Source organism: Prionailurus bengalensis, chromosome B3, assembly GCF_016509475.1.
Source record: "Prionailurus bengalensis isolate Pbe53 chromosome B3, Fcat_Pben_1.1_paternal_pri, whole genome shotgun sequence".
Classification (NCBI taxonomy): domain Eukaryota; kingdom Metazoa; phylum Chordata; class Mammalia; order Carnivora; family Felidae; genus Prionailurus; species Prionailurus bengalensis.
In genome coordinates, this window is record NC_057355.1 from 62,255,868 (window position 1) to 62,276,445 (window position 20,578).

General features: G+C 38.6%; 1 protein-coding gene across 1 annotated transcript in view; it reads left to right on the forward strand.

Moving 5' to 3' along the window:
- Positions 1–17,860, forward strand: part of EXD1 (exonuclease 3'-5' domain containing 1) — a 37,112-nt gene extending 19,252 nt beyond the window's left edge. Inside the window, 7 exon segments of the mRNA XM_043555618.1 lie at positions 2,221–2,307; positions 5,707–5,811; positions 5,894–5,974; positions 10,777–10,920; positions 11,585–11,776; positions 16,100–16,269; positions 16,271–17,860. Coding sequence (XP_043411553.1) covers positions 2,221–2,307; positions 5,707–5,811; positions 5,894–5,974; positions 10,777–10,920; positions 11,585–11,776; positions 16,100–16,269; positions 16,271–16,739 — 1,248 coding nt within the window. The 3' untranslated portion in view covers positions 16,740–17,860.
- The last annotated feature ends 2,718 nt before the right edge of the window (positions 17,861–20,578 follow it).

The following is a 20,578-nucleotide window of genomic DNA, read 5'->3' on the forward strand; positions in this document are numbered from 1 at the left end:
ACGATCTCACGGTCCGTGAGTTTGAGCCCCGCATCAGGCTCTGTGCTGACAGCTCAGAGCCTGGAGCCTGCTTCAGATTCTGTGTCTCCCTCTCTCTCTGGCCCTCCCCCCGTTCATGCTCTGTCTCTCTCTGTCTCAAAAATAAATAAAAATGTTAAAAAAAATTAAAAAAAAAAAAGAGTCACTCTACCAACTGAGCCAGGCCAGGCACCCGTAGACATTTTCGATACCCCCAAAAGAAACCCTACACTTGGTAGGTGTCACTGCCATTCCTCCCCAGTCCCCAGCCCTTGGCAACTTTTCTGCCTCTATGGATTTGCCTGTTTAGGACATTTTGTATAAATGGAGTCATACAATATGTAGTCATTCATGACTGGCTTCTTTTGCTTAGCATATTTTCATGGTTGATGTATTTTATAGCATGTATCAGTGTTTCACTTATTTCCATTGCCAAATAATACTCCTTTATATGGATATACCATATTTTATTTATCCTTTCACCGTTTGAGTTCTTCCTACTTTTTGGCTATTATGAATAGTGCTGCTATGAACACTCATGTACAAGTTTTTGTTTGCACATATATTTTCATTTCTCTGGGATAGATACTTACGAGTGCAATTGCTGGATCATCTAGTAACTCTGTGTTTAACTTTTTGAGAGTCGACCATTGTTTTCCAAAGGTGCTATACCATTTCACATTGCCACCAGCAGGATATGGGGGTTCCAATTTCTCCACATTTTTACCAAAACTTGTTATCTGTCATTTTGATTGTAACCATCTTAGTGGTGTGAAGTGGTATCTCATTGTGGTTTTGACTTACATTTCCATGATGGCTAATAATGTTGAACGTTTTTCATGTGCTTACTGCATATTTATATATCTTCTTTGGAGAAATGTCTATTCCCTTGCCCATTTTTTTTTACATAGGCTTCACGGCCAACTTGGGGCTTAAACTCATGATCCTGAGATCAAAGAATCACATGCTTTACCAATTGAGCCAACCAAGTGCCCCTCCTTTGCCCATTTTTAAATTGAGTTATAAGAATTCTTTATATATCAACATATTCTTTGAAGGGTCAAATGATAATAACAAAAAATGAGGTAAGAACCTGGAAATTTGAAGAGGTTGTTGGAAATTCTTTTCAATAGGGAAATTCAGGTTTTGTTTTCAAAGTTCTGCAGCCTTCTTGCTATTGCCTGAGGATGGAACTAAAATTCAGTCCCTTTTTTTAATCATTGATGGGAGATACTCAATGCGGAACACTCTATGCTCTCTAGAGGAAGATATCATGCTAGTGAAAGTTACCATGTCCTTCTATTCTTGAGTAATTTGCCTGCCTGTAAAATGGGGAGAATCTTGTATCATATAGATGTTTTCATAGATTATGGATTAAGGATTTTAGAAGTGTATAATGTTTTGAAATAGGATAAGATTATAGATAATTGAAGGACCAGCATGTGTTCTTGGAATACCGTGACATCAGTTTTGAGTCACTTAATGAATCTAAGACTTTAAGGGACCTATTGAGTTCTTGTTTCTCTCATTCTGAACAGTATATACTGTGAGACTCAGCCACTATGTGAGTTCCCTTCTGGTACAGTAAATTGCCTGTGTCAGGGCAGTGTTCTTTGCATGAGGAATCTGGTCATAAGGACAGAACTCTTTTGGGGGTTCCTGGGTAGCTGAGTCATTAAGTATCCAACTCTTAATTTCAGCTCAGGTCACAATCTCATGGTTCGGGAGATTGAGTCCCACATCGGGCTCTGTGCTGTCAGCCCAGAACCTGCTCAGGATTCTCTCTCTCCCTCTGTCTCTCTCTGCGCCTCCCCCTGTTCATTCACACACTCTCTCTTTCTCTCTCAAAATAAATAAATAAATATTTTTAAAAAGATAGAAATCTTTTGCTATAGTATCAGTGATAACAAAAGTTATCTGAGTTTTCAACTCTTAGCATCTAGAATATGATTTATTTTCCAGTTGTGTAATAATTTTGCAAAAAATAAAAAGAGGATTAGAAATGTTCAGTGTTGTGTGTGTGTGTGTGTGTGAGAGAGAGAGAGAGAGAGGGAAGCAGACTTGTGTTTTGGGTAAGTCAAATTTTGTAAGTTTAGAAAACATTATCCACTTTGTTAATTGCTAGCCATTTTACTTGTGCCATTCATGATGTCATAATTGGAACATTTATTTCCTAGAGATTTTCTTCCTTTTTCTCACCAGATGCTTCACATCAAGAAGCAGAGTGTCCTGAGTGTGGCAACAGAAGGTGCTAATGTGTGTCGTCATGGGAAGCTGTGTTGGCTTCAGGTAAAAGATACTTTAAACTTTTTATTTTGAAATAATTGTGGATTTACTGGCAAATTAATTTTAATTGTCTTCTTGATGTCACCTCAGTGTCACTGTCCTATATAACTTGTTTGGAATGTCTTTCACTCTTCTAGTACTTTTCTCTTTTCAAAAGGAAAGATGGGCACCTGGGTGGCTCAGTCAGTTAACCGTCCAACTCTTGATTTCAACTCAGGTCATGATCCCAGGCTCGTGGGATTCAGCCCCAGGTTGGGCTCTGCACTTAGTGGAGCCCAATTGGGATTTCTTTCCCTCTGTCCCTCCCCACCCACCGCTCATTCTCTGTCTCTAAAAATTAAAAAAATTTGAAAAAAAGGAAAGAGCTTCTGTCACTTTATAGGTTCACTTTTATAATCATCATTGCTGGGCTCATCAAGGCTCTGTTTGAGGTCTTCTTTCCCAGCTCTGTTCTCTCACCTTAGATCTATGAAGAATTTCAGAGGCGGCTGGCTGGCTTAGTGAAGTGTGCGACTCTTGATCTTGGGATTGTGAGTTCGAGCTCCACGTTGGGTGTAGAGATTACTTAAAATAAAATCTTTAATTTAATTAATTTTTTAAAGTAGTCTCTACACTTAATGTGGGGCTTGAACTTCCATCTCCAAGATCAAGAGTCACATGCTCTACCAACTGAGCCAGCCAGGCATCCCAAAAATAAAATCTTAAAAAAAACCCACAAAGACACGTGAAGAATTTTTATTTTACCCTCTGGTAGGTAGCATTCCACAGCAGTATTCTGCCACATCATTTTCATTTTCATGGACCTGGGAGATGTCAGGTGAGGATACCAATTATGTCAAAAGATGTTTGTAGTGAGCCTTGAAAAGTTATAGGATGGGCTTTGGATCAACCTCGGCAGCATCAGTTTTTAAGGGGGGTCAAGAAAACAGGCTGAATATTCTTTGAGTCAGGAACTACCTCTACCTATTGAGATTATCAATTTTATTATTATTGGCTATCTGCCCACTTCTCAGGGTTACACTGAAGTATGTATCCTAAATAATTCAATTCAAAATATGAAAAAAATTATGTGAGAACCTAGTCTCTTGGCATCATTTTATGGTGAAAAATCAGAAACCACTTTAGTTAACAATAGGAGACATTACTGTAGATTTGATAGATCTTACACAGCTGCCAAAAATTGATGACGAGTACAATGTAGAAAAATGTTTGAAAAGTTATGAGTGGAAAACAGCAGGATATAGAACTGAAGGCATATTCTCAGAACCATATACATTGTTTGCATATGAAAAATGGAAAGGAGCAATGTGTGGCATGCATTGGTTCACCGAAGAAATGTCTAAGCTATCCATGCTCCTAGTTCTGTTCTAGTTGATATATGTGCAGTGGTGAATCTGTTCTCTCACAGAGTTTATAGTCTAGTAGAGAATTACTCTCCAAACTTTTATAACGTGCCTATTCAGTTCGTATAGTTAAGGAAGTAGAGAAAACACAGGGAGTGTCTGTTTTAAGTGTCATATTCTAGCAGACAACATGAAAGATCTGAGAATGGGTGCCAGGTAGGCCTGGAAATTGTAGCTATATCAACAGCTCCTAAAATGACAAAGATGGCATTAGACTGCCATGTCGCTGGCTCTCTAGACCTTATTTGATCTCTCTTTGCCTTCATTCTCTGACTTAGTAGATTATCCAGCAATATAGTACTGCCTTTGTGACCTTTATGATCAGAAACAATCTGAAATTCTTATAATTGTATAAAATTGATCTAAAAAGCCACGTTTCACATCCTACCATTTGTGGCACTTTATTTGTTGCCTTTTTAAAACTGCTAAAGGGCAGAAATCTTGTCTTATGAGTAGTATTTTTTTTCATCTTTATTTATTTGAGAGACAGTATGTGCGTATGTGCTTGGGTTGGGGGGTGGGCAGAAAGAGAGGGAGAGAGAGAATCCCAAGCAGGCTCCTCACTGAGCTTGGAGCCTGATGTGGGCCTTGACCTCACGACTGCAAGATCACCACCTGAGCTGATACAAGAGTCGGAGGCTCAACCAACTGAGCCACCCACATGCCCTTTTTATGAGTAATTTTATGTAACACCTAACACAACCATGCATATTATGAGACTCAGAGAAATAGCATTTTTTGTTATTAACAATGAAATGCTGTTCCTTCCCTTTCAACCTATAATCCTTGGATTGCTAAAATGCCATGTGTGAAACGTAAAACATTAAGTTTGAGACTGTAAAAAGCAAAAGGCTAAATCCACTAGCTTGTGTCTCTTTCTGTTCTTTTGAAAAATCAGTGATAGTTTTTCTTAGATTAATTTAAACTTCTTTTTCCTAAGAATCACTGAGTGCCTATTGTTTACTTTAAAAGCGACAATCTGAGAGGGGCATCTGGGTGACTCAGTTAAGCGTCTGACCTTGGCTCAGATCATGATCTCATGGTTTATGAGTTCGAGTCCCACATCTGGCTCTGCACTGACAGCTCAGAGCCTGGAGCCTGCTTTGGATTCTGTGTCTACCTCTGTCTCTGCCCTGCCCCACCCCTGTTTGGGCTCTGTGTCTCTCACTCTCTCAAAAATAAATAAACCGGGGCGCCTGGGTGGCTCCGTCGGTTGAGCGGCCGACTTCGGCTCAGGTCACGATCTTACGGTCCGTGAGTTCGAGCCCCGCGTCGGGCTCTGTGTTGACAGCTCAGAGCCTGGAGCCTGTTTCAGATTCTGTGTCTCCCTCTCTCTGACCCTCCCCTGTTCATGCTCTGTCTCTCTCTGTCTCAAAAATAAATAAACGTTAAAAAAAAAAAATTAAAAAAATAAATAAATAAACCAAAAAAAAAAAAAAGTGAGGATGTGAGGAGCGCCTGGGGGGCTCAGTCAGTTGAGTATCTGATTCTTTTTTTTTTTTAATTTTTTAAATGTTTATTCATTTTTGAGAGAGAGAGACAGAATGTGAGCAGGGGAGGGGCAGAGAGAGAGAGGGAGACACAGAGTCTGAAGCAGGCTCCAGGCTCTGAGCTGTCAGCACAGAGCCTCATGTGGGGCTTGAACCCACAAACCCTGAGATCATGACCTGAGCCAAAGTCAGACAGTCAACTGACTGAGCCACCCAGGCACCCCAGCATCTGATTCATGATTTTGGCTGGGGTCATAATCTCGTGGTTCATGGGTTCGAGCCCTGTGTTGGGCTCTGCACTGGCAGTGAGGAGCCTGCTTGGGATTCTCTCTCTCTCCCTCTCTCTCTCTGCCCTCTCCCCAGAGACTGTCTCTCTCAAAATAAATAAATAAAACTTAAAAAAAATAAAAGTGAGGATGTGAAATATTTTATCACATGTCTTTCTTGATCCTCAGATCCCCTTCCCTAGTTCTTTTTTATCCTTTGTATGTCTGGATGGTCTTTTGTAGGTAGCCACAAATAGCCGAGTTTACTTATTTGACATTTTCCTTCTGGGAAGTCGTGCTTTCAACAATGGACTTCAGATGGTATTAGAAGACAAGAGAATTTTGAAGGTGAGTGTGTAAGCTGATTCCTCAGCTATTAAGATTAGCAACCAGGTTCTGATTACTCTGTCTTTGTCTTCTGATTCCTTAGGTTATCCATGATTGTCGTTGGCTTTCTGATTGCCTCTCTCATCAGTATGGGATTTTGCTGAATAATGTCTTTGACACACAGGTACATGTGGAGAAACCATAGATTCAGTCCAGCATATATAGCTTTTATAGGAAATAGGGCTTATCTGATGAGTGATTGAATTTTTGTGTGTGCCTCATTCTTGTCCACTTGTCATTTGGTGAACTGTGAAAGCACTACAGAAAAGTTACTTAAAATTATTTAGGATTTTTTCCCCTCATTTTGCTCCAGAATTTGTCAAATAAGAAGCAAACTCTGGGGCACCTGGATGGCCCAGTTGGTAGAGCATGTAACTCTTGATCTCAGAGTCATGAATTTGAGTCCCACGCTGGGTGTAGAGATTACTTAAAAAAAAAAATAATAATATATCAAAATTAAAAAAAAAGAAGCAAGCTCAATATTCTACAGCATTCAAAAACTCAAAGGATTTGGAGGTCATTCAGAAGTCTGACATGAATCACTTAATGTGAGGTAAATAATCACATCTGTGCCTTTAGCACATATGTATCAGGATTGATGGCTAGTCAGCATGTAGCTCAGAGAAGCAGGTTGTCTTAGATATGCCCCCAAAGCCTATTCTAGGCCAAAATAGCCTGAATGTATGTGGTTTTTCTCTGCTGTGAAGAACTCTAGAGAAATAAGAAATCCTTAGTTTATACTAACTAGCTCTTAGAGCTCATGTGTGTTTCTGGTTTGGCTGTGAGAATAGTAAAACCACTAGTTTTCATTATGTTTTCTTTAAGTTCTTCTAGTCTTCTAGGTTTATGCCAGTTAAAGGGACATGTTGAATACATAAGCCTAGTGCCTTTGGAGAGGTTTAAAATAATGAGTTAGCCAGTTACCTTTTTTTTAAATGTTTACTTATTTTTGAGGGAGAGAGAGAGAGAGCACGTGCACATAAGTGGGGGAAGGGCAGAGAGAGAAGGAGGCAGAGGATTCAAAGCCAGCTCTGCACTGACAGCACTGAACCTGATGTGGGGCTCAAACTTAGGAACCGAAATGTGAGATCATGACCCGAGCTGAAGTAGACACTCAACTGACTGAGTTACACAGTCATCCCTCATTTTATTATTATTATTATTATTATTATTATTACTATATTTTAAATAATCTCTATGCCCCAGCCAATTTAAAGAAATTTTTTATTTTTTATTTTTTTCAATATATGAAGTTTATTGTCGAATTGGTTTCCATACAGCACCCAGTGCTCATCCCAAAAGGTGCCCTCCTCAATACCCATCACCCACCCTCCCCTCCCTCCCACCCCCCATCAACCCTCAGTTTGTTTTCAGTTTTTAAGAGTCTCTTATGCTTTGGCTCTCTCCCACTTTCACCTCTTTTTTTTTTTTTCTTAAAGAAATTTTTAAGTTTATTCACTCAGAGAGAGAGAGAGAGAGAGAGAGCATGCACACGTGCGCGTGTAAGTGGGGGAGGGGCAGAGAGAAAGAGGGAGAGAGAATCAATCCCAAGCAGGCTCTGCACGGTCAGTGCAAAGCCCAATTTGCGGCTGGAACTCAGAACTGGGAGGTCATGACCTGAGCTGAAGTCAGACGCTTAAATGACAGCCACCCAGGCACCCATATTTTTTTTTAATTTTTAAAAAATTTTTGGGGTGTCCGGGTGGCTCAATCAGTTAAGCATCTGAGTTCGGCTCAGGTCATGATCTCACAGTCCGTGAGTTTGAGCCCCGCATCAGGCTCTGTGCTGACAGCTCAGAACCTGGAGCCTGCTTTGGATTCTGTGTATCCCTCTCTCTCTGCCCCTCCCCTGCTCACGCTCTGTCTCTCAAAAATAAACATTAAAAAAAAATTTTTTTAATAAAAAACAAAAATGTTTAAATTAAAAACTGTTTATTATAGTGAGAGAGAGTGCAGGCAAGTGGGGGAGAAGGGCAGAGGGAAAGAGAGAGAGAGAGAGAGAGAGAGAGGGAGAGAGAATCTTAAGCAGGCTCCATGCTCATCAGGGAGCCCAACATGGGACTTAATCTCATGACCATGAGATCATGACCTGAGCCCAAATCAAGAGTCAGATGCTTAACCAACTGAGCCACCCAGGTGTCCCCTAGCCAACTATTTTTAGCAGATATTCCTAAAAGTTCAATTTTATGTTGTTAAATGTAGTTCATGTTTGCTCTTTATATATCTGCTCATGATGAACTTTATACCATTTCTCTTGTTTACATGTTCCTTGGACCTTCTTTCAGGATCTTTCACTATATGGAGATTATGTCTGGCTTCCTCCAAAATGTAAGAGAGAAGGGTGCCTGGGTGGCTCAGTCAGTTAAACGTCCAACTTTGACGCAGGTCACTATCTCCTGGTTTGTGAGTTTGAGTCCCGCCTCAGGCTCTCTGCTCTCAGCCCACTTTGGATCCTCTGTCTCCTTGTCTCTCTGTCCCTCCTTCCCACTTTCTCTCTTTCAAAAATAAATATGTATATAAAAAGAAAAAGATTCTTTGCCTCTGCCCCTCGCCTGCTTGTGTGCACACGTGCATGCGTGTGTGTGTGTGTGTGTGTGTGTGTGTGTGTGTGTGTATGTGCTCTCTTTCAAAAAAATTTAAGTGGCGCCTGAGTGGCTCAGTCAGTTGGGCATCTGACTCTTGATTTTGGCTCAGGTCATGATCTCATGGTTTGTGGGTTTGAGCCCCTCATTGGACTCTGTGTTGGCAGCGTGGAGTCTGTTTGGGATTCTCTCTCTCTCTCTGCCCCTCTCCTGCTTGCTCTCTCTCTCTCTCTGTCTCGTGAATAAATAAATAAACATTTAAAAAATTAAAAAATAAAAACTTCTTTGGGGCGCCTGGGTGGCGCAGTCGGTTACGTGTCCGACTTCAGCCAGGTCACGATCTCGCGGTCTGTGAGTTCGAGCCCCGCGTCAGGCTCTGGGCTGATGGCTCAGAGCCTGGAACCTGTTTCCGATTCTGTGTCTCCCTCTCTCTCTGCCCCTCCCCTGTTCATGCTCTGTCTCTCTCTGTCCCAAAAATAAATAAATGTTGAAAAAAAAAATTAAAAAAAATAAATAAATAAATAAAAAATAAATAAAAACTTCTTTAAAAAAAATAAAATGTGGCAGGGACACCTGGGTGGCTCAGTCGGTTAAGCATCTGACTGGCTCAGGTCATGATCTCACGGTTTGTGAGTTCGAGCCCCACATCGGGCTCTGTGCTGACAGCTCAAAGCCTAGAGCCTGCTTCAGATTCTGTGTCTCCCTCTCTCTGCCCCTCCCCTGCTCATGCTCTGTCTCTCTTTCTCTTCCAAAAATAAATAAACATAAATAAATAAATAAATAAATAAATAAATAAATAAATAAAATGGGGGTGCCTCGGCGGCTCAATCAGTTAAGAGTACGATTCTTGGTTTTGGCTCAGGTTATGATCTCACGGTTCATGAATTCAAGCCCTGCATCTGGCTCTACACTGATAGCAAGGGGCCTGCTTGGGATTCTCTGTTTGCCTCTCTCTCTGCCCCTCACCCACTCATTCTCCATCCCTCTCTCAAATAAATAAACTTTGAATTAAATTAAATTTTTTTAATGTAAGAGAATTTCTCATTGTTCTCCTGAGGCTATTAGGCTTCTTTTTTTTTTTTAATGTTTATTTTTGAGAGAGAGAGAGAGAGAGAGCACAAGTGCAAGAGGGCAGAGAGAGAGAGGAAGACACAGAATCCGAAGCAGGCTCCAGGCTCTGAGCTGTCAGCACGTTAGGCTTCTTGATTAGACCCCATATGGAGACGTTGGCATATCTTTCCATATTTTCTTTTCACATTTCCATAGTACAGGAAGCAAGAATTCAGAATTTTTCCAATTTTTTCCCTTTAACACAATGTATTGATTTCCTATTGCTTTTGTAACAAATCACCACAAATTTAGCAGCTTAAAGCAAAATAAATTTACTCTTTTACAGTTCTGGAGGTCAGCAGTCTGAAATCATTTTCACTGAACTAGTGTCAAGATGTCAGCAGCGTTGGTTTCTTTTGGAGGCTCTGAGGGGAGTCTCTTTCTTTGCCTTTTCAGGTGTTACCTGTATTCTTTGGCTTGTGGCTCCTGCCATCTTCAGAGTGCACCACTGCAACCTCTGCTTCTATCACCCGATCGCCTTCTCCCGTGACTATAATCAAATCTCTCTGCACCTCCCTCTTATTGTTACATTTAGGGCCCACCCATATAATTCAAGAGAATCTCCCTACCTCAATATCCTTACCTTAATCACTCCTACAAAGTCATTTTGCCATATAAGATAACATTGACAGATTCCAGGGGTTAGGATATGGATGTCTCTGGGGGCCATTATTTAGCCTGCCACACACAGATTAAATAATATGTCCAATTCTTAATTTTTTTAAAGATTTTACTATTTTTAAGTTATTTTTACACCCAGCATGGGGTTTCAATTCACAACCTTGAGATCAAGAGTCGTCGAATGCTCTACCAACTATGCCAATCAGGTGCCCTTCCATTTCTTAATTTTATTCGCTTTCCTTACCAACACTTTCCCAGAGTTGCTGATAAGTAATACAAACACTTACTGAAATTTATTTTCCTTTCTCCATTGTCTAAAGGCACCAAAGAGTAATAGATAACTGTAAGGCAGGCAAATAAAAGGAGTAGAAGACAAAGTAGACAAGGATACATTAAAGTTGGGTGATCCTTTTCCTTTTTTTTTCCTCCTAATTTTTTAGAATAAGTTGACTGAACATCTTTTCTGTTGGCATTATCTATCATGTGGGTCTTTGGGGAAAATGGTATTTAATGACATTTTTCTAAATATATTTCTACTTATGCCATGAGATAGGTCTCTATAAATATTCTATATTGTACAGACAAGTCTTTTTTTTTTTTTTTAATGCCACAGGTAGCAGATGTCCTTCAGTTTTCCATGGAAACAGGTGGCTTTCTTCCAAATTGCATCAGTTCTTTAGAGGAGAGTTTAATCAGACACCTTAAAGTAGCCCCTAAATATCTCTCCTTTCTGGAAGAGAGACAAAAATTGATTCAGGTGGGTATTAAAGAATGTCCCACATGACATTAATTTTTTCAAGTGTTTTGTGAGCAGGATTATCATCATATTATATAGACAACTGACAGTTGTTATGTAAGCATATGAGCATTGCCAAAATCTTAATTGTTTCAAATGGAAATAGTTTGTGATCTCAAGTGAATAAAAGCCAGGATTCAGATTTGTACTCTGAAATAAATTTGCAATTCTCCAGGGGAAGAGAATTCCCATATTGTTGGGAATATGGATTAAGGTGATGGAAGAAAAATCATCCCAATTATTTCTCCAAAAGTAAGGTAAATTTTCCTTAGTTCCTAATAGCTCTGCCTACAAACTTAGGTCATGACTATATTGGCCTCAGTTTTGGTCCTATAATTAAGTCTACTTCAGTTTTGAATGAGAAGTCCTGATTGATTGATGGATCAGTTGATTGATCCATCTCTCTCTTTCTCTCACCCTCCCACTCCATCTTTTCCCTCTAACATACACACACTCATACATACATGAATTGTGTGTGTATATTTTCGGAAGGCTAGCCAGAGTGTGAAGATAGAAGATAATAACTGAAGAAAATGACAGTAACTCCTAAGCAACTCTTGAATAAACATTTACTTTCTTTAAAGTTTTGCTTATTATTCAGAGAAAATTGTTTTCGTGTTTCTAGGAAAATCCAGAAGTGTGGTTCACACGACCTCTTTCACCATCTTTACTGAAAATTTTGGCCCTAGAGGCTACCTACCTACTACCCCTTCGTTTGGTACTCCTGGATGAGATGATGTCTGACCTAACCACCCTTGTGGATGGTTATCTAAACACCTATCGAGAAGGGTCCGCAGATCGCCTGGGAGGCACCGAGGTAGGTACAGCTGTCTGTGACTGTATTTTTAGGACTTCCACTTCTGTCTTGGTCCTCGTGGAGGGCACAGTGATGCCCACTTTTCACAGCTACAGCAAATCCTGAGGCCAACTTGGTAATAAATATTTTTGAAGTGGCTATAGCTTGGGCTTAATTCATCTCTTTGAGTACTTTTTCACAATATTAAGTTATGTTCTGTCAAGGAATGAATAAATTTAAGATTTAATTACTAATTTTTAAGAAGCCAGCATAATGTAACAGAACTGTAGACCTGGAGTTGGCAAACTATAGCCCTAAGGCCACATCTGGCCCACAGATTGTTCTATGCAGCTCGAAGGTAAGAATGGTTGTTATAGTTTTAAAGGATTGTTTAAAAAAAGTGTATGCAACAGAGAGCATTTGTGGCTAAAATATTTATTATTTGGCTCCTTACATAAAAGGGTTACAGTCTGCTGCTATTAGCCATTTTCACTTAGGAATACTGAAGCAAAATCCTAAATAAAGTAATAGCATTTTTGGTATGATCCCTACTTAGATGTATTATACTAATACATCTTTTTAGTATCTTTTAACGTGCTGCTGGTTTCTGCTTTACTATTAGCAAATTATCCATTTTACTGGAACAAACAAAGTCTTATGATTATCTCATGCATGCTGAAAAAAATGTAACTTTCCTGTATTTTGCTCTCACTGTTTAACAACAACAAAAAATTATAAAAATTCTTGCATACCTGGTTTGATTGGAGAATTTAAATATCTCTCATTTATCATCATAAAACTAAGGAGTTTTATAACTTTATTTTGTTCTCACTGTTTAGTGCTGAAAAAATTTGGTAATATTCTATATACATTACTGATTAAAGTTGGAATGCCTGATAAAACATATATCACAAACAAGAAGTCTACATAATGTTTGATTGGGAACACTAACAGCATTCCCATTAATATCAAGAAAATACAAAAATTGTGACTACCACAACTACTTTAACATTTTTTTGAAGCTATTAGCCAATTAAATTTGAAGGAAAAAAAAAAGACAAACTACAAAAATTGAACAGGATGAATCACAATTATGCCTGGCCTATGATACAACTGAAAACTGAAGAAAATCAATGGAAAAAGATTACCACAAAGGAACAATTTAGTAAAATGAATACTGATATAAAACGTGATAGCTTTCCTACATCCATACACACAGCAAGAAAACATAATGGGAGAAAACATCCACTTATATGATTGTAACAAAAGGTATAATACCTAGAAATAAATATTATAAGAAATGTGAAATATAGAGATAAAGAAAACATTAAAATATTACTGAATGACATAAGAGGACTTAAATGAATGGTGACACTAAGTATTTTTAGCAATCAGTTATTCCTGAATTAACTTTTGAATTTACCTCTATTCTAAGAAAAATATTAACAGCAGCTTTATTTTTGCAAACTATGATTGTAGTGTTTATAAAGATAAATATAAATAAGAATAATCCTGTCAGCTATGAAAACATTTAAGTCTATATTAAATAAAACAGGTGTGGGGCGCCTGGCTGGCTCAGCCAGTAGAGCATATGACTCTTGATCTCGGGGCTGTGAGTTTGCCACTTTGGGTACAGAGATTAGTTAAAAACAAACAAACAAAAAATTAAAAATTAAAAGTTTGTGACTGGTACGTGTGTAAGCAGATCAATGGAAAATAGTAGAGAACCCAGCAGTAGCTCCAATATATCTATCGGTATGGTTGGGATAAAGGTAGAATTTCCAATTAATGATAAAAAGATAATTATTCAATAAATGGCTTTAGGCAATTGACTAACTATTGTAGGGGAGGAGATCAGAGTTGGATTACTATTTCTTTTATTACCAAAGTAAACTCCTTGGATCAAGTATTTATGTAAACAGTGAGATTTTAAAATTATTGGAGAAAAAAGAATTAAAAGAAAATTATTTCACAATAAGGAATGCTTTTCTTCCCCCCACCCCAATTCGTTGAGGAATAACTGATAAAATTAATTGTGTATAGTTAAAGTGTACATTGTGAAAATTTGCTATACATATACATTGTGGGAATCATTATTGACACTAAGATAATTAACACATTTGTCACCTCATATAGTTAACTCTGTGCGTGTATGGTGAAAATGCTGAAGATTTGATCTCAGCAACTTTCAATATACAATACCAAATTATTAACTATAGTTACCGTACTGAATATTAGACCTTCAAAATTTATTTTTCTTGTAACTGAAAGTTTGCACCCTTTGACCTACATCTCCCTCTTTTCCCTTCCCCCCCATCCCCTTGCAACCCCCATTCTATTGTTTCTATGAAATCAGCTTTTTTTTTTTAATTCCACATATAAGTGATACCATACAGTATTTGTCTTTCTCTGGTTTATTTCACTCAGCATAATGCCCTCTAAGTGCATCAATGTCACAAATGGCAGGATTTTTTCTTTTTTATGGCTAAATAATATTCCATTGTGCGTGAGTACGTGTGTGTGTGTGTGTGTGTGTGTGAGTGAGAGAGAGAGTAACATTTTTTTTATCCATTCATGCACTGAAAGACACAAGTTGGCTCTTATGAATAATGCTACAATATAAAGGGAGTGCAGACGTCTCTTTGAGATAGTGCAGTCATTTCCTTTGTATATATACCCAGATGTGAGATTGTTGGACTGTATGGTAGTTCTGTTTTTAACTTTTTAAGGAATTCCATACTGTTTTCCATAATAGCTATACCAATTCAATTTCTATTCCTGCCACCTGTGCATAAGAGTTCCCTTTTCTCCACATTCTTGCCATCATTTTGATAATAGCCATCCTAACAGGTCTGAGGTGACAACTCATTGTGGTTTGGATTTGCATTTCCCTGATGATTGGTGATGTCAGATACATTTCATATACCTATTGGCCATTTGAATGTCTTCTTGGAAAAAACGTCAATTCGGGTCCTTCATTCATTTTTAAATTGGATTACCATTTGCTATTTTGCTACTGAGTTGTATGAGGGAATGCCTTTCTATGTAATGCAGAAATACTCTGAAATCATAAAAGATGAATAAATTTGAGTTTAAAATTTTTGTTTGGTGAAAATACTGTGAAGAAAGTCAAAAGGCAAGCAACCTGGGAAAAATTATTTGCCTCGTGTAACAAAGAGAACATTTTCTTAATATGTTCTTTATTGTAGCATTTATGTAATGACAGAATACTGGAAACAACCCAAATATTCATCTATATGGATTTGGTTAAATAAATTATGGCATATCCATACAGCCCTTAAAAATGCTACTATAGAAGAATGTCCAAGGTAAACTTCATGGCTTAAAAAATCAAGATGCAGGGGCACCTGGGTGGCTCAGTCAATTAAGCGTCCAACTTTGGCTCAGGTCATGTTCTTGCAGTTCGCGAGTTCGAGCCCTGCATTGTGGAGCCTGCTTTGGTTTCTGTGTCTCCCTCTCTCTGCTCCTCCCCCGCCCATGCTCTCTCTCTCTCTCTCTCTCTCTCTCTCAGTAATAAAGAAACTTTAAAAAATCAAAATGCAGAAGGATATATAACACTGTTAACCATTTGTATAAAATAATTTTTAGAAAGAGTTATCAAAATAAAAGTTTGAGAGAAAACAAAAATTGAAAAATGCAATCCAATGAGAAGATAAATATTTAGTAAAGGATATTTATACACACATAATCACAGATGCATAGACTATCTTTGGGAGGCTACATAAGAAATTGCTTTTTAGAAAGTGCCCTTGCTAAGGCAATTGGGACCACAGGTTGGAGGGAACACTTCTCATTGTGTAATCTTTATACATGCGCACACACATGCATAACACACAACACACACACACACACACACACACACACACACACATATAACTGTGGGTTCAAAATATTTAAGTTAAGGGGCGCCTGGGTGGCTCACTCGGTTGAGCCTCCAACTTGAGCTCAGGTCATGATCTCATGGTTCATGAGTTTGAGCCCTACATCAGACTGTGCACTGACAATGAGGATCTTGCTTCGGATTCTCTTCCTCTCTCTCTGCCCCATTCCTGTGTGCTTGCTCTCTCTCTCTCTCTCTCTCTCTCTCTCTCTCTCTTTCTATTTTCTCAAAATAAATAAACTTAAAAAAAATAAAGTTAAAATATATTTGTTAATAATAAAAAAAAAATAGTACTACTATAGTTGAATACACTAGAGGGAGCTATAAGAACACATTTGAGTTGATCCTGACTTACTAAATACTTTTAAGTGTAGTGCAAGTGATTTTAAGGACCATATTTAGAAGTTTGGTTACAGCAGACTTGTGTTATTTTCTTTTCTTAGCCTACATGTATGGAGCTTCCAGAAGAGCTTCTTCAACTCAAGGATTTCCAGAAGCAGCGCAGAGAGAGAGCTGCAAAAGAATATAGGGTGAATGCACAGGGACTCCTAATAAGGACAAGGATACATCCAAAGAAATCAGTGCCAGAGACAGCAGGGAAAGAGGGAAAAGTAGGGTTTTCCTTACTTTGTAAAAAATTCTGTACTAGATGAAACTCATCATGTAAATTTGCTGAAAGAAGAATCTAAGAGTAAACAAACTTCAACAGAACCTCAACATGTACCTCCCATGAAGGAAGAAACCAATGAGGATTCTATCAATAAACTCATTTGCCCTGAGTCAGAGAGGCTAGAGGACCAGAGAATAGCTCAAAAAGAACACAGTAAGACACCCAAACAGGAGTTTCAGACAAGTTTATCTTTGAAAGAGGAGATAGAACAGTTACTGATGGTGCAAAACCAGGAAGATCTAAAATGCACAAAACAAGATATTTCAGTGTCTCCTTCCCTTCCTCAGGAAACCAGAGTCTCTCCAAGTGACACCTTTCATCCTTTTAGAAAAGCCGTGTTTCCTACGTTTCCTCCCTGTCCAGCCTTGGAGAAAACTGATTCTTGGATAAATCCCTCTCCAAATCTGTCTTAGAAATGTGTGATTTGTTTTTGAGACCATGAAGGTGGCTCACTTCTTCTACCAGCAGTACCTTCCTCAGAGCTTAAGTTTGTCATGTTGGAAATTTAGTTTTGCCTCAGTCACGAAGGAACGCCTTAGGGAAAATGATATTCTATTGCTTACTTCTACATGCCTGGAATTTGATTAGGATGGGAATGAATAAGTTAAATAATGGAAGAAGTAAATTTTTTTATTATGTCACTGTGTGGAAATATTCCCGGTGGTCAGAGCAAATTATTTCTCATAATTTGGGTTTGGAGGATTTGAGGAGGGGAAAAATCTCGGGCTTAGTATCTGGAAGCTATATGCTTTTAAACTTCTTGTTTTGTTTTTGGTTTTTTGTTTTTATTTTTAATAATTTAAGCTCTATGCCCAACCTGGGGCTCCAACTCACAACCCCAAGATCTGAAGTCATATGCTCTACTGACTAGCCAGCCAGGCACCCCTACTTTTAGACTTTTGTTGTATTTTTTGGTCTGAAAAAGGTTGGTAAAACTTTTGCCAATAAGTTTAAAAAAATTGGGAACTGATAACTTTACCAGTACTTTTTTCCTTAGTAACATTTTCCTAAAATATTAACTTTAATTTATCAATTGTACCTCAAAAAAGCTGAGAAAATACCGACTTTTTAAAAATTTTAATGTTTTGTCTGTTTTGTGTCATAGACAGACACTAGTTAATATTATTAACAGGCATCAGTATCCCAGTTTTAATTTCTTTTGATTCCCTTTACTTTTAGAAGGTTTTGTCCATTTTTGTAAGAAAGCAGGGGCTTCTTTTGAGTATGTTTATTATGTAAACTTGAAGTTTGATTCCCCTCTTTTGCCTGGAGTTGGTATACTTTTTTTTTTTTTTTAATTAAATTTTTTTTTTTTTTCATTTTAAGTAGACCACACCCAATATGGGGCTTGAACTCACAAACTTGAGGCTAAGAGACACATTTTTCTACCAACCAAGCCAGCCAGGCACCCAGTTGGTATACTTTTTAGGGTGAAAGGAAGGCAGCTTGTACGGAGCCCTTTTTATATTGAATACTTGCAAGGTGCTCACGTTCTATTGTATACAATAACCAATAAACCTGTTTTGGCATTGGATTATCTCTTTTCTTTGTTTTATCACAGTAGGAATATGTTAGAATATGTCTGGATTTCTCGGTCCGGAGTCCAGTCTAGAAATCTATAAGTTGACTCTCATACAGGTTCTATTATTTATTGTGCTTGTAGGAAACTTAGGGACAATCTACAATTAGAAACATCCTTGTCTGCACTCACTGATTCTATTATGAGTGCCATTGAAAGACTAGTTGTGCCCTTCCAAACTCCAAAGCCCAGATCTAGTCTAAACTCAAGATGAAATCAGGCCCAAGAACAGTCAGGCCCAACAGCCCTGCTGTTGCTGTGTCTCACTTTTTCCTTAGTTTAGAAGGTCATGTGGGGCCAAGATGGCTTCTGCTTCATCTTGGGTAAATACATCTTCAGATGTATTTCAGATGTATTTCAGAATGTGGTTAATCTAAGTTTACTCTGGAAAGTGTCTGAATTCTTGTAAAATTCCTAGCATTGATTTAACTTCTTATGGAACTACTAAATTACTACACACAACATATATACATACAGGCTACAAACAAAAATGAAATATTCTTCATATTCAAAAGAAGCTTTTTTGTTTCATTATGTTTGTTTTGGCTGTAATTTAAAAAAATTTTTTTAATGTTTTATTTATTTTTAAGACAGAGAGTGACAGCATGAGTGGGAATAGGGCAGAGAGACAGGAAGACATAGAATCCAAAGCAGGCTCCAGGCTCTGAGCTGTCAGCACAGAGCCCGACATAGGGCTCGAACTCATGAACTGTGAGATCATGACCTGAGCTGAAGTCGGTCACCCAACCGACTGAGCCACCCGGGCACCCTGTTTTGGCTATATTTAAAAAGAACTTTTGGGCTGTGTTAGGCCTTTGTTGTGCTGCTCAATATGGTAGTCACTGGCTGTATGTGTGGCTATTGAAATTTAAGATTAAATTAAAAATTTAGAAATTCAGTTCCTTGGTTGGACTTGCATATTTCCAGTATTCAGTAGTCCCATATGCCCAGGGACTATAGAGTATTGAATCTCACAGATGAAGAGTATTTCCATCGTTTGACAAAGTTCTTTTGGACAGTGCTAGTTGAGAAGTACTTTGACTCCCAGAACTAAATGAAACTTTTGGGTTTCATCACAGTATTTTCTCAGTGGACACTCGTATGCCTGGAACTGCAGTGTTCTCCACATCCTCATTCTAGCCTGGAGTGCCAACCTAAACCCCATGTATGTGCCCAGCTCCTACTGTGAAGTTCTCTTTCGGCTAGAGTGAAAAACCCATGGGGCACCTGGGTGGCTCAGTTGGTTGAGTGGCCCGACTCTTGATGTCCTCTCAGGTCATGATCCCAGGGTTGCGGGATTGAGCCCTACTGGGGCTCTGCGCTGAGCATGGAGCCTGCTTAAGATTCTCTTTTCCTCTGCTCCTCTCCTCTGTGTGTGAATGCACTTGCCCTCTTTCTCTCTCTGTCTCTGTCTCTGTCTCTTGTCTCTCCCAAATAAATAGATAAATAAATAGAGTGAAAAATCCCTGTGTTGTTCAAGCCCTGTCAAGTGCTCTGTGCCATTACTCGGACTTCTTGTCTCCATTTGCCCAGAATTTTGGGAAATCCTAGGTTCTTATCCTCACCCACCATTGACTTCTTTAGTTACTCTGTATTTTTCTAGTTGAGAGTTAATAAATCTACTAAATGGTTTCGCAAACTCTTGGGGTCTTGCTGCAGTTTATACTAATTTCCCGCATCTCTTGTACTCAGGTCTGACTTCTAATCTCACCTTTCTGTACATGACCTACAATTAGAACTTCTTATATGTAATCTGACCCTTTTACTTTGGGAATTAGGAAACGGAGTTCAATGACTTCCCTGGACAAAAATGCACAGGATAGAACCAGAGTTGTTTCTTGGTCTATTCAATATTCTTTCACCTGTATTATGAAAAGTCACTGCAGCAGCTTTGCTTCCAATCTTGCTGTGGGCTTGGTAAATCCTAACACGACACAATAGAATTTTAATGCCCTATAGACCTCTCATTGTTTTGATACAAGGCAAGTCCCACTAGCAAGCTGAGATGAGGCCCCGGGGTAAAGTAGGGGGCCTCTGGGTAATTAGCAAGGTATACTTGCTAGGCATTTATTATAGTAGTAACACAAATAAATACCTTACAGGAAATTTAGAGAATAAGGAGAAAAAATATCATCTCACATTATATAATCCTTCCTAGTGTTTCGGTGTTTTTTTTCTTTTTAATTTTTAAAACATTTTTATTTATTTTTGAGACAGAGAGACCGAGTGTGAGTGGGGGAGGGACAGAGATAAAGGGAGACACAGTATCTGAAGCAGGCTCTGGGCTCCAAGGTATCAGCACAGAGCCCAAAGCGGGGCTTGAACTCACCAATGGGAAGATCATGACCTCAGCCCAAGTCAGATGCTTAACCAACTGAGTCATCCTGGCGCCCCTTGGTGTTTTTCTTTGAATCTTATTTCATTCTCTTCCTCTCTCTCTCTCTCTCCCCCTCCCGGCCCACAAACTTGAAACAGTCATAACTATAATGTAAATACACTTAGTTTGTTTTTTAAGTCATATATTTTTCCATTTCATTATCCTAACAGACAACATTTTTAGTAGATGTTTAATTTTATTTTGAGAGAGAGAGAGAGAGAGAGCGAGTCTGTGGGGGGCAGGCGATGTTGGGGGGGGAAAGAGACGGAAAGTGAGAATTTCAAGAAGGTTCCATG